This window comes from Convolutriloba macropyga, chromosome 8 (genome assembly GCF_964194025.1).
Source record: "Convolutriloba macropyga chromosome 8, txConMacr16.3, whole genome shotgun sequence".
NCBI lineage: Eukaryota > Metazoa > Xenacoelomorpha > Acoela > Convolutidae > Convolutriloba > Convolutriloba macropyga.
In genome coordinates, this window is record NC_134475.1 from 46,552,975 (window position 1) to 46,567,932 (window position 14,958).

A 14,958-nucleotide genomic window follows, 5' to 3' on the forward strand; every position below is an offset into this window, starting at 1 on the left:
CAAAAAAATGATCAAACAGCAAAAACCAGAAATGGTTTGGACAGACAAGGGATCCGAGTTTAAAGGTGAATTCAAAAAATTTTGTGAAAAGAAGGAGATTCATTTATATACAACCGAAAACGAAACCAAGTCGACATTTGCTGAGAGGAATATTCGATCGCTCAAAAACATTATTCACAAATACCTGGAGGAAAATTGGACTTGGACTTATATTAAGCAATTGCCCCAGTTTGTAAATATTATAAACAGTCGTGTTAATCGTGTTACCCAACTTGCACCTAATAAAACTTCCAAAAAACATGAACCGTTTCTAATATCCCTAGCAATTAGCACAAAAAAGTACAAGCCAAAATACGAAGAAGGAGACCTGGTTCGAATTGCAAAGCCAGACGAAATATTTAGGAAAGGTTATAAACAAAATTACACCGACGAAGTCTTCACAGTATTCAAGGTTGCTACCCTTAGTCCACCAACATACAACCTTATAGACGCAAACAACGTTATAATTGAAGGTAAATTTTATGAACCAGAATTAGTCCAAGTGAACGTTCTTCCTGTCAAAGATTAAACATGAGTATTCATAGAGAATTTACTATTGATTTGATATCGAATGCATCAATGGGAATTTTTATCAGTAATACTATGGCCAAGTTTCGAAATCAACTCGCTCAACCATTACAGTTAGATGGAGATTGGCAAGTTGCCCTTGCTTCAATATCATTTCCCTCGAACAACAATAATGTAAACTCAGCCGAAATAGTTGCGTATGTCAGTTCTGGCGCCGAACTTGATGCTTCACATAACCGAACCGGACAACTTCGAAGAATTCGCAAAGGTATATACAACAGTTCAGAAGAGCTTCTGAAAGAAATTTTTCGAATCGCTCAATTGAAAAACTTTGACTATGATTTTGACAGTGTAACGCAAAAGTTAGTTTTGAAATTTGGAACTAACGAAGGTTTTTCATTCGAAGATGAAGAAGTACCCAGTATTCTTGGTTTTAAAGGAATAAGAGATATTTCGAATCATGGTTTTATTCATATTGGTTACAAGTAAGAAAATTCAGGCAACTCTTTGAACCGACATGTTGGAGAATTTCCAGTTGATATCACTTGCGGATCACAGTTAATATTTGTATACATTGATATAATTGAACATCAGAACGTTGGTGATGTGAGAGCTCCAGTAATATAAATCATTGAGTCTGAAAGACGTTTGAGAAACGGTAGCATAAACACAGTGACACCCATACACCACAAGTCCTACACAAATTTGGATTACAAGCCAATATTATCAAACAACATTCAGAACATACAGGTAGAGTTGAGAAACGAAATTGGAAAACTAATTCCTTTTACTGGAACCGGAAAAGTTATAGTCAGTTTAAAATTTCAAAAAAATATTTAATATGGAGGCATACTACAGCAATCAAGCATCTCAATCAATGCCGCATTTTTCCGGACACTACAGACAAAGAGGCAGCGGTTTTGGAGCGCTTGCTGCAGGTAATGGAAGAGTTGCTCTGCCATTAGCACGAAAATTTCTATGGCCCACAGCGAAAAAGATTGGTCGTGATTTATTGGTTCAAGGAGCACCGGAGTTAGTAGAAGTTGCAACCAAAAGAAAGTCAGCAAAACAAGCACTGAAAAGTACAGTAGCCAAAACAGCCCGCAAACAAATAGGTGGATCTCTTCAATCACGTATTGCATCAGGTCGTAAAATTAGACGAAAAAGACGACAATACACGAGACCTCGCTCAAACCAAAAACTAAAAATCTCAACCAGAAGAATCATTTCTCAAAAACCCCGTCCAGAAAGGAGTCGTTTGGATTTTTTCTCGCGAGTGAAAAATGCGAACTAATATTGTAATACCATCTGAAGCTACTCACAGTTCTTTAGACTTATTTGAAAAACCACCTTTGCTGGTAACATTTGATCAATCATTCGAGCAAAAAACAGGACAGCTTTATTCGCTGTCAGGATCATCATTGGAATTTGAAGTTGTTGGTGATCGCAACAATTTTATTGACTTACAAAAAATTTACCTGGAGATCAGGTGTCGAATACTTCAAACAGATGGAACGGATTTGCGCTTCACAGCTGGTGACGCTAATGCCAGTGATCTTCCATATTTTGCTAATAATATCCTTCATTCACTTTTCGCCGACTGTACTGTTTCTGCAAATGGTATCAAAATTTCAACAGCTAATGGACACTATGCACACAAAAGTAAAAACTGAGTTCTCTCCGGTACAGACGCAAAAAAAACCTGGCTAAAATGTCAGGGTTACGAGTATGAAGAAAACCCCGGCACTATTCCAGCAGCAATATCAGATATAAGAAAAAGAACCGTGCGACAATCCGCACGTACAACACTATATGGAAAGTTGGCGGTTGATTTCTTTTCATGTGAGAAACATTTGGTTAGTGGAGTTACTTTACGCATTTCAGTGAGAAGATCTCAAGATGACTTTGCTGTCATCAGTGAAGACGCAGCGAAACACTACAAGGTTAAAATAGATGAGGCTAATTTATTTGTCAGGAAGATGACGGTGTCAGATAATGTTGTAGGTGCAATTGAGAAGACATTATTGAAAACTCCGACAATTTACCGATATAATGAATTAATTACCAAAACATTCTTGGCTACAACAGGCCAACAAAGCTGGAAACATGAGGATATTTTCACTAAAGAACCAATCAGAAGAGTCATTGTTGCATTATGCGTTGGTACAGCATTCATCGGTACCAACACCGCTAATCCATTCCATTATCAAAAATTTGGTTTAAGAGAGATAACCATTTATCGAAATGGGTTTGCAACGGCTGGAACTCCAATGTCAACAACTGACAACAAGAGGTTGTACTACAATTCAATGGGTGCATTAGCTTATGTAGAAAATGGCCATGGAATACCTCTGAGTGAATTTGCAAACCATTATTTAATGGTATTTGATCTGACCAGCACTCAAGAAGCAACTCATGACTTCATTCATCCAGAGCTCACAAATTCATCATTGTCTGTCGAACTCAAGTTTGATGCAGCGTTAGCTCATAACGTTAAAATATTTTTTCTTGGGGAAAAAGCATCTACGATCTACATTGACTCTGCAAGAAACGCATCTAAGAACGCTCTTCCCATGATCACATACTAATGGACGAAGATCAAATTCATCTTCAAGTGCAAAAGTGTTAACACCTCAAATTCAAATTCGGAGGGGTTTATGCCGCTGATAATTTTCCTCTGAACTTGCAGACCAACACATTTATTATTGTTAATGCATCACGATCCAACTCTATTGGAACCCACTGGGTAGTGCTAGCTAAACGATTTGCATACCCAATAATATATTTTGCGGATCCATTGGCTCTACCCTTGACTACCTACAAGGATATTTTCAACCGTTTACAACAGTGTGAAGACTTGGAGATAATGATGGATATCATGGAACATAGAAGAGACATTCAGTCTCCCTTGCAATCCTCAGACTCCCAGCTTTGTGGTTTATTTTGCATATATATTGTTCATTATTTTTATAGTGAGAAATTTCCATTTATACCTGATGTAAATGAATTAGAATTGCTAGCTTTTGTAAAACATATGAAGTAAAAGTTAATTTAATTTTGAAACGACAACATTTTTTGAATATCAATTTTTACAAAACTGAAAGGTTATGAAAGAGTTTGAGGTTTCTCTCACAAAACTCGTGGCCACTAAGCAGAATATCCATTATCTGATAAAGAGTTGATGAGTGTTCACCTAGCATAAGCTGGCAAAATCGTTTCATGGTTACATCAGGGACTGTAGAAGAACGTTTGTTGGTCGTAAAAGTACCAATAGATTTCACTGTTGCCTCACTCAAGGGTGCAGGAAGTTGTTTCTGGTTGTTCTTGGTAACTGCCGAAGTTGATTTTGAAAGGTACTCAACAGCAACATGTAGTCGTGAAATAATTGTATCACGTTTAACAAAGTCTTTTTGCGTAGGCTGAATAAGTAATTTGAAACAGTTAACCAGACACGGTATCACCGCAGGTACATAAAGAGAATCGAATATATAATCATCTTGTGAACCAAATTCATACATAACATGATAATGATTGGAGCCAAATGTGCAACCTTCGATAACTGTTGCGGATGAATGATAACCATACGCATAATTTTCAATTGTTGTATTTTCAAGTTTTGGTTCCGTCTCACAAATATTGTACTTGAAACGTTTTTGAAATTTCTTGAAATATTCAGGACTGTTTTCATACATTGCCTCAACCATAACGAACAAAAAAAGCTAATGAACTAACTATGAAAGCATAAACAATGACAGGAAGCAGAAGGTATAATATAAATTATTCCGAATCCTCATCGACTTTTACAGATGTTTTTGGTATTTTCTTTTGGCGCTGAGTCGGTGTTTTGCCGGCCCGTTTTGCTGGACGTTTCGAGTCATCAGTTGAGTCTGGTTTTAGAAGTGAGTCGATCAAGCCAACTGGTTGATCAAGCATTTGTTCTAGTTTTTCAATGTTCTGACATATCAACCTGAACTCTCGCGCCGAAAGTGTAATTTTTTGATTCAAATCCCAGTCGACCTGTTCACTATCACGTTTGAACAACTTCAAGGATAAGTAGGTTCCAGTGGTATGATAAGTCTTAACAGCAGCCCTAACAAGCCGTTTTTCATTGAGCGAGAGATCCAAATGAAAGTCGCTGTACTCAGCATCCTTAGACAAAACATTACCCATAATGTTGCATATATTGAGACAAACTATATCAAAGTAATCTGAAAAGATAAATGACTAATACATTACTGTTTGTTGGAATGTAAACAATTTCAAACCCCACGCCAACATGTCTAGACAAGATAACAGCTGAACAAACAAATCCCCCTCCCTACGCGTGTAAACAAATTTATACTCCTTTATATTAGTTAGATGTTTATACGAAATGTGAAATTCAAAAGATCGGAAAAAATATACCCTGCTGAATCAAGACCGATTCAATGTCACAATTGTCCAAGGCAATTTAAAAACTTCCATTCACTAATGCAACATCGCCGGGCCAAGCATTATAAAGGCCATAGCAGAAAACAGTTTTACAAGTCCCGACCTTTAAATCTAAAAACTGACAAATTTTCATTAGCAATGGATAAATTAGCTCGCCTCCTCGAGTCTATTTATATTTCTCGAGAGCACCCCCGTTCAGCTTAAGTCAATATGACGTAATTCTATTTATAGACATGACGGAATAATGATGAAATGATTAAGTCAAATAAACAAATCGGTCTGCAACAATTTTTTCACTCTTTCCGCCATTGCTCTTTATCATTGTTCAATATCAGATTTGTGAAAACTCTTCAGTTCTTTGGCATCTTAATAATTAGTGCTAGAGTATTTTGTTACAAAACTTTTCTTTAGAAATTGCTTCCAACTTTGAACCTGCTTTTCCTTTCAGTTGCATACCTACTAAACACAAACTTTCATTTCTGTTGTTTCTGGAATTGGTACTTGGCTGTGCGGTCTTTATAAAAATCTGCTTTGAAAGAAAACTTTTTGATTTCTTACTGATTAAATCCTGACAATTAGTAGAGAAGGCCATCGCAATTGTTTATCCATCACTTGCAATATGGCTGCTGAATATTCAGAAATTGCCAAAACGAGCGAGCGAGACACTCGAACTCTTGTGCGAATGTGTCACAACTTCAAATATATTGTCCTTGTGAAAGAAAGCTTTGATTACAAGACAGAATTGTGGCACACGAAAAACAGCTTTATCCTTCCAGTTAATTACATTGAACCAATTCTCGAATATACCAAACAGAACGATTTATTTCATCTCACAAAAACGCCGGAAAAATCATCAAGACACGAAGAGTCTCCATATGCTCATCAATATTATGGATGTATTACACCCATTCAAACAAAGAAGCAGGATGTAAAAAAATTGGCAAAGCAATCACGAAAACTTTTCGCAGACTACGATCATGACTGCATTGAAATTTGGGAGAATCAATCGGGGCAGCTAGAAGAAGTTGAGCAAATATCTGGTTTTTGGAGTTTTGATCAGTCGCCAAGTGAAGAAAGAAAAACCCCGGAAAGCCTGCCGTTGCTTGCCAACAATTTTTCTGATGATGTCAGCATCGATGAAACACCTCCATTGAGCCAATGTTATGCCCCCGTCAAGAAAGTCATCAAGTTATCTCGACTCTAAAATACAACAAAACTCATTAAACTCATTGTACATTTTGTATTTGTTGCTTTTCACAATGTTTGAGCATGATAATTTTGTTAACATCTCGAAACCAGTTCTTAATTAAACTTTAACTAAAGATTCATCTTAGCACTAGACAAATATTGTGAGACAGAATTAAGCGCTGCTGAAAAACTCAGACATTGAACAAACAAGTGTGCAAAACAATGTTTTAAACAAATAAGCGAAAGTGGACTGGGTTGAAATAAACCCAGCTGAAGCTTGGATTGTAGTGAAATCACAGTAAACAATCAATAAACACTTTTTTATCAGATAGTCGTACACCGTACCAAAATTAGGGTAAACAAATAAGAAGTAAAACTGTGAACTCAATATCACCTGTTTTAAACAAACAAAAAGTAGAAAAACCGATGCGCATATAAATCTATGTGTTGTTTACACAACAGTCTGCGCGGTGTGTCCCCCTCTACTGCTGTTTGCGGAGCAGTAGTTTTCTGTTGCAGAAGTAAACAAAAAAGACGCGCACTCTGATTGGATGAAACAAGTTTAAATTACAGCTTGCCCGACAATAAAATTCTTACATTTGCTTTTTGCCTCAACCTGAAAATCACTTGATTGAAAAACTTCAACTCTTTTCATTTCCTTTTCATAATTTTATAGTTTTTTTGCATTCCTATCCCTTCTCTCTTTCTCTTGTTCAAAATGAACGCTGAAACGTGTACAATTTGTCGGAAAAAACTCGCAGATAAGCGCAGCCTCAGACGTCATATGACAACAGTTCATAAACAATACGTCCAAACCAGCCGATTCGAGTGCGATGAATGTGCGTTTGCTCACGAAAAAGTCATAGAACTCGAAACGCATATGATACAGCAACACAACTCAAAACATCCCCGCTATTGTCTCTACTGCAACAAGTTCTATGTAGACAACCTCAAGTACACGGAGCATATGAAAAGAAATCATGGACTTCCATTATGGAACGCTGATCTGGAAAACAACCCAAGTTCTGGAATTCTTCCATCTGAGCAAGCTTTGGGTGGTGTTTTGAAAACCTACGACATACCGGTTGGGGAAAATTAAATAGATCTGCTAAGTTTTATGCGGAGCAAACGGGACGAGATTGAAAATGTTGTTCAACTAAACACGCAAAATAGCGCAAAAAACTTCAATTCAGTGCATTGGTGCAATTAACAAAACCAACAAGCGATGAAAACATCAACAGCCAAACAGATCGAATCAAAATTTTTGTTAACTCGAAAATGCAGCGAGTGGATTTCACTGGATTGAGCAAGTCATGTTTTGCCAGAATGGTTGAACAAATGCTTCTTTCACTAAACAACTTTGCTTCGCATGGTAGCGGATGGACCGTGGATAGCATTGACAATGTCGAACTAAGGTTTGTCAAGACAAAACCAATTGTTGCTTCATCCTATTTAGCTCTCCCAGCCGAGCTAGCAAGATGTCAGTACTTGCTGAATATTCGCAATCAACAAGATGAGAAATGTTTTCTCTACTGCTATACCGCTCAGTACCATAAAATATTTGGACCAAAGCTAATTCCGGACAATGCATCATGGAGACAGAAGACAAATCCAATAATGTATGGAGCAGAAAACACCAGGGCAAAACAACCCGTTGGAACATTCATGATGCCAATGGCTTTCCATCAAATGGAAAAATTTGAGCAGCTAAACCAGGTTCGTGTCAATGTTTTCCGACATTCAAACAATAAGTTGATACCATTCCGCATTTCGAGAAAAACAAATTTCAAATTTGACCTGGATCTTCTCTTGCTAAGTGATGACGCAATGCATCACTATGTGCTCATAACCAATATCAAAGGACTAATTCACAAGTACAAGCAAATCCAACAACGCATTGACAATCATTTATGCCGCAATTGTTTTCACATTAGCACATCAGTAGATCGACATGAGAAGCATGAACAAATTTGTCATCAGAACACTCAAGCAATAATCAGAATGCCGAAACCTGAACAGCAGAACTTTGAATTCAAAAATATTCAGGCACGTTGGTTTGCACCAATTGTCGGTTTCTTTGACCTCGAGTCAATTTTTGAACCAGTGAATAGCAATATTCCACAAAAATCAGTAACAAAGCCATTGGAGGCGCACAAACCATGCAGCTATGCCTTGCTTTTTGTTGCCTTGCAAGAAACAAAGCCGTTTTTCTTCGAGCTAAAAACCGGACCGAACGTCATGGTTGATTTCGTCAAGTCAATTGAAGCCATCGCCAAGGATATTTACGATGTGAAACAGCAACACAAAAACTTTTCCGGTGAACCAACAACACCCAAGGAAGACACTGCCTTGTGTTGGATATGCGAAACTGAGTTGAACAAAAGTGCTCAAGATCCAACAGTGCTAGACCATTGTCACTTCACTGGGAAATTTCTCGGGTGGGCTCACGCTCAATGCAATTTAAAACGCAAAACTCTAAATTTCACTCCCCTCTTTGCCCACAATTTAGCAAACTATGACCTTCATCATGTAGTATTGGCACTAAAAAACATAAACGAGAAGAACACAATTTCGGTCGTGCCAAGCACGAGCGAGAAATTCATATCTTTGCAGATTGGAGTTCACATAAAGACAACTCAAAACAAAAAAGGCGTGTGGACTAGTCAATACGAATATATTCGCCAGCTAGACTCTTTCAAGTTCATGAACGCTTCACTCGACAAGCTGGTGCAAAACCTGCCAGCTGATCAATTCACTTTGCTCGAACAACACTTCGAAATGTGGCCCGACTCATCAGTCAATATGTTGAAACAAAAAGGCTCCTTCCCGTATTGCTATATAGACAATTTCGAAAAACTAGAAGAGACTCAACTCCCTCCCCGTGAGTTGTGGACAAATAGTTTACAGCAGTACGAAGTAACAGTCACTGAAGAAGAATATGAAAGAGCCATTGAAGTGTTCAATTTGTTTGCATGTAGAAATATTGGAGAGTACTACAATTTGTACCTGAAAACAGATGTCTTTCTCCTCGCTGCTGTAGTTCTATGCTTCCAAAAAGTTTGCTAAGAGACTTATGGACTGGATTGTTGTCAATACTACACTGCATCAAACTTATCAGGTGAAGCCATGCTTAAAATTTGCAACCCAGAACTCCATCTTCTTACTCAGAGGGAACACCTTGACATGGTGGAAAGTTTGATTAGAGGAGGAGTGAGCTCCGTATAAAGCAAGCGTCTTTGTCGAGCAAACAACAAATTCTTGCCCGACTATAAACCGAAAAATATTTCATCATTTATCATAATGATCGATGCCAATAACCTTTACGGTTGAATCATGGAAAAATTCCCGCTCCCCCTGCGTGAGTTTGAGTTGTTCGACAAGAGTGAGTGGACAGATGAAAACGCCCACGAAATTTTGAATCGAATCCTGAATACACCAGATGACGATGAAGTAGGATATCTCGTCGAAGTCCATTTCAGTTATCCCGATAGCTTGCATGATCTTCACTCTGATTTTCCCTTGGCACCGACAAAAGAAGCGATAGGTGAATGCTGGCTTAGCGACTATCAGTCTGATTTGTTGGCTGACATGCAAGTCAAAAAACCTCCACAGGTTAAAAAGCTCATCCAGACGCTTTTCGATAAAAAAAATTATACACTGCACTACCAAACGTTGAAACTCTATGTTGAGTTAGGATTGGTAGTAACCAAGCTTCATCGAGTGCTATCATTCAGACAGGAAAAGTGGCTGGCCCCATTTGTGAAGCTGAATACGGAAAAAAGAAAGCAGGCCCAGAATAAATTCGAGGAAGACTTTTTCAAACTGATGGTCAACTCATCGTTTGGAAAAACCTGCGAGGGAAAGCGCAACCGTATGAAAGTCAAATTGACCCGCACAGAGGAGGAAACGCTGAAGTGGACAGACAAGCCTGAGTACCAGTCGTCAAAAATCATTAGTGAAGATCTCGTCACAGTATGCCTTCATCAATCGGAAATACTTTGGGACAAGCCAACAATAGTAGGTGCCTGTATACTGGATTTGGCTAAGAAGTTCATGTTCGAGTTTCACTACAAAGTCATGAAGAAGAATTTTGATTGCAACTTGCTTTATTCAGACACGGACTCTTTCGTGTATGAAGTGCGCTCGAGAGACTTCTTTGCGGAATTACAACGGAAAAAGTTGGTCGCTGAGCAGTTCGATTTCTCAAACTTTCCACCAGAACACCCCTTGTACAGCAGGGAGACTGCACGTGTCACCTTAAAATTCAAAGATGAAATGGGAAGCAAGCCCATTGCAGAGTTTTGTGGTCTGAGGCCGAAGCTGTACTCAATCAAGCTCGCTGAAGGCAAGTATAAGTCTTTTTTCAGTACCACTGTATCTCCATCCAAACGCAATCATTCAGTAAAAAAAAGCAAGCATTAGGCATTCAGATAGTTCAAGTTTTTTCTGCGGGCAGGAAAGCTCGGAAGAATTGCAAGTGATCAAGTTTTTTTTCAGGTCCTGCTAAGCAGTCAGCAAAAGGAGTGACAAAAGATGCCCGCCGCAGTATGACCCACGAGCTGTACAAACGTACTCTTTTGGGCGGCGAGGTGGTGCGTTTGCTGAACACTCGAATAGCTTCAAGCAATCACAGGCTTCACACAATTGCTGTAAACAAGAAATCTTTGTCAGGCTACGATGACAAGCGGTTTATTATGAGTGACCAAGTTTCCATGCTGCCCTATGGTCATCGTTCGATACGAGAGGATATGTTTTTCAAGTCAATAATGAATGAGCCGGTTTGGGGAGCGGATGACTCGGCCGAAAGCGAGCAGGATCGCTGGCAGCAGGCGCAGGAAAGCGGGCAGCGGGCGCCGGAAAGCGGGCAGCATGCGCAGGAAAGCGGGCAGCGGGCGCCGGAAAGCGGGCAGCATGCGCAGGAAAGCGGGCAGCGGGCGCAGGAAAGCGGGCAGCGGGCGCAGGAAAGCGGGCAGCGGGCGCCGGAAAGTGGGCAGCATGCGCAGGCAAGCGGGCAGCGGGCGCCGGAAAGCGGGCAGCATGCGCAGGAAAGCGGGCAGCGGGCGCAGGAAAACGGGCAGCGGGCGCAGGAAAGCGGGCAGCGGGCGCAGAAAAGCGGGCAGCAGGTAAAAAGCAAAAACCAGCAAAAACACAAACGCCAAACGCAACAGTCAGCAAACATTCCACAAACTAATAGCATTCTAAACACAAGTATCAACTCAATTCCCGACCCAGGTTTTCACCAACGCGAATACAGCGAGGATGAATTAAACGAAAACGTGGTAGATTTTGACAATTTGTCAGAGTTTTCGGACAGTGGTTCCTCTACAGACGCAGCTTGCGACGGATTTATTCTAAGTCAAGCGATAGAAGATTCAGATAGCAGCCCCCAACCTCCAATCACAATTGATGAACAACCGCCAGCCAACCTCCCAGTAACGATTGATCGACAAAATCTGCAAGATCAACCACCTACCAAAAAGAGAAGACGAGCAAGAATTATAGAAAGTAGTAGCGAAGAGGACTGAAGAACCAAACAAAACTAAAAAGTCTTGTCTCATCCTGTATTTGTACCTATATTGTCCAAAAAACACTTGCAGCCGGGCTTATATGGCCCAATTGGCTTTTTTTAAAGTTAAATTTGTACCGTCCCCCTTTTTCGGGCTAGAAATTTCTTGTGTGTAGTGAGTGAGGTCATGTGAAAGGGAGGAACACTGACGTACCAGGAGGGGTTGATCTGCCACGGCATGTGACAGAACACCGTTCTTCCTGCACATATCAGAATGCTTGAAAATTCTTTTTTGCAACAAAATTTGTGTCGCAGAGAACCTACTAAGTCAGCTTTTCCGCTGCCATACATGCAGGGTTTCTCTTATTATTGTTTTACACCCAACAAAAGTCAGAGAAAAGGACCGGATTTTTTGAAAAAATAGTTCCTACCCAATAATCCGGTCTACTAAAAACGATTTTTCTTACTCAATTGTTGCGCAGGGTGATATGTAGTTGTCCGTTACCCAAATCATGAACAACCCTGTCTTGTCGCTCAAAAATTTCAGGATTTTTGCACTTCCCGCACTGGCAGGTGTTGAGATCAATAACACTTCGGTTCAGGCAAAACTTGATTTGGCCCACTTTTCTGATCGTACCTGAAGTGGTTTTATCCGTAAAATTCTTTCCGTGAAAAAAAAAATCATGTCAAAAGCAGTAGTCTTATTAGACATTAAAACAGCACTCTAGGTGAACATTTTCAAAGACTGAGAAATAAAAACTTTCTGAAACCATTACCATGTATTTTCGAAGACTACATAAAAAACCCAACTTTTAGGTGAAATAGGAATAAAAAAAAGAACAAAGATTCATCTTACAGCGAGTGCCAGTTTCCGGCATATAGGACTTCTTTGCAGGTATTGCTTATCAGAATTCTGCCAACCACTGAAACATGAAACCAATCAAATTTGATCAGAGTACCCTTTTTTGCGACAACTCCGATTTCATTTTTGCGTCTTTTTAAGTTAAAAATTATAATTCAGATCATAATTTTAAAAACATGTTGCTTTGTTTTCGATCCATTAGCTGGTGTCCGTTTCAAATATCGAATTCAATTCAAGTTACACTGTTATGGAACTTCCCTAATTGTTTGAAATCTGTCATGGTAATAATATAATGAAAAATTTTACTGAACCAAAAATATTTTATATTTTGGAGAAAAACTATTTAATACACAAGGTTGATATTCTACAGCTGGTGTGTTCTTACCTTCAACAATGTCCAAACGGAATATGCAGTCAAACCAGCTACTCCAAAACTAGAAGGATAGAACGAAGGACAATAACTGTTGAATAAGCTGTGTTGTTTAACAGTTGGCAAAGTTCTCAATTCATTTTATTTTTAAAAGGAAGTTTACCACCAAAATCTATCAAAACCTGGAAACTGTAAAAATCAACCCTTTTGTTGCATTAAACTTTCATTTATTTGCCACCGATTTCTTATCATTCATTTTAACCCCCCCCCCCCCCCCCCAAAAAAAAAGAAAGTTAGATAACCTTACCTGTTTGAAATAAAATTTTGTGTTCTCAAAAACCACAAACTTTTCTCAAACTCATAATATTAAACTTAACAATTTATTGAGAAACTTGCCAGTTGAGTTAGCTTAGCTATTCGCGGACTCAGAGATGTTAAGCTGTATATTGGTATTGATTATGACGAAATTTTTAGGTGAAATAATTGTAAAGATGATCTCCAAAACAAGCTAATCTGGAAGCGGGAAATTGAGTTGGTCTTGGTGTTTAAATTATGAAATGAAGATTTCAAGGTCTGCTTAGCACTAGGAGATTTAAAATAAAATGATAAAAAATAACCAAAAATTACGATCGTGACTAAAATTCAGACAGTTTTTTTAGCAACTATGTTTATTGCATTTTTAGCCAAAATTGTTTATAAGCTGGTTTTCCTGGGTCCCCCCAGACCCTTTATTAGGTTCCCATAATCTTGAATTTTTGATCTGTCGGCAAATTTTTCTAAGATCTTGCCGCAAAAACCTAGTGGGGGACAAAAAACCGAAAAATCGGAACATTTTTGGCTAAAAATTGGGTTAGGTTTGGTTAAAATCGGATATATGCACGCTTAAAATTTGCAAAAGTTAGCAGAGGCGAACAATAGAGCGTTGAAATGGCGAGATATACGGTATAAAAGTGGGACATAGTAACGCGCGTTTGTCTAGCTCTGCACAATATGGCGGGAAATTAGCACAAGTGTGCAAAGAAATATGAACCGAATTCAAATAGCCGAGGTATAACGTAAACGAAAAATTTAAATATAGCACCATAAAATTACTATAAAGCTGACAAAAACCTAAAAAATAGGGGGGACATTTTTTGTAATCGGTCAAAAAAGTTAAGTGTCCCACCCCGTTGTAGTCGGGCACAGAAAATCGCGTTGCAAAAATTGTCCGTCCCCCCCCCCCGTTGAGGTTCTAGTCAGCTTTTTATACTACTCACCTCGGTCTGAAAAGTCTCATCATTGTCTTTATAGTCTGGACCATGGTCAGTGTTCGCTCTGATCAGAAGACGTTTCGAGCGCACCTGAGTCTGTTCAGAGGATATTTCCGTCTGAAAAGTCTGATCAAATGTCTTTTTTGTATGGAAATTCTGATCATAGCTCAATTTTCGTCTGTACCTAAACCTGGGTAGTGTGATGTATTGATAAATCAGAAATGAGAATTGAGCATCTATGCAGTGGCTTATTGAGCTAAACGCAGTGCTGCGTAATATATTACAAAAAATGCCAATCAACAGACTACCACTGAGGGGCTAACATTATTTAGAACGGTGGATCAATGGGCGGGCGCACTGCGGTTTTGCTGTGATAACTCACTCCTGATTTCTAGATTACATCCTAAAATAAATATCATTCATTGAGGTGGATAGCGGTCCACTATCCAACTTAGAGTAACATACTAGTTTTTAGCTCAATCTAAGATGAACATATTATTATGAGAAAGGGAGATTTGGATTACTAGGAACCAAAGGGAGATGGTTAAAAAGATGGTTAAAAAGATGGTTAAAGAGATGGTTAAAAAGATCCAAAAAATTTTGTCCTCTGAGCCTTCTAGATTTTTTGAGCATTTCAAAAAAATTTGTACCAAGTGAAACACTTCAAGTGCGCCACATAAAAACTAGGAGCAACAAATTTTGATTTACGAAAACAAGCTTTGAAAAAATGTATCAAAAGTTGAGTGGAATAAACGTTTTTGCTTTGTAGGCGAATTTGTGAGAT

General features: G+C 38.8%; 2 protein-coding genes across 5 annotated transcripts in view; one reads left to right on the forward strand and one right to left on the reverse strand.

The window, feature by feature from the left end:
- LOC142344764 (UBX domain-containing protein 6-like) overlaps positions 1 to 14,958 on the reverse strand; it is a 506,836-nt gene that overhangs the window by 163,330 nt on the left and 328,548 nt on the right. The gene's annotated exons all lie outside the window — the stretch shown is intronic.
- Positions 7,465 to 9,252, forward strand: LOC142345075 (uncharacterized). The gene has a single exon (XM_075397159.1). The coding sequence runs from the start codon at positions 7,465 to 7,467 to the stop codon at positions 9,250 to 9,252; it is 1,788 nt and encodes a 595-aa protein (XP_075253274.1).

What these genes read in the sequence shown, in the direction of transcription:
- LOC142345075 (XM_075397159.1), top strand. Translation starts at nt 7,465, where the DNA reads ATGCAGCGAGTGGATTTCACTGGATTGAGCAAGTCATGTTTTGCCAGA.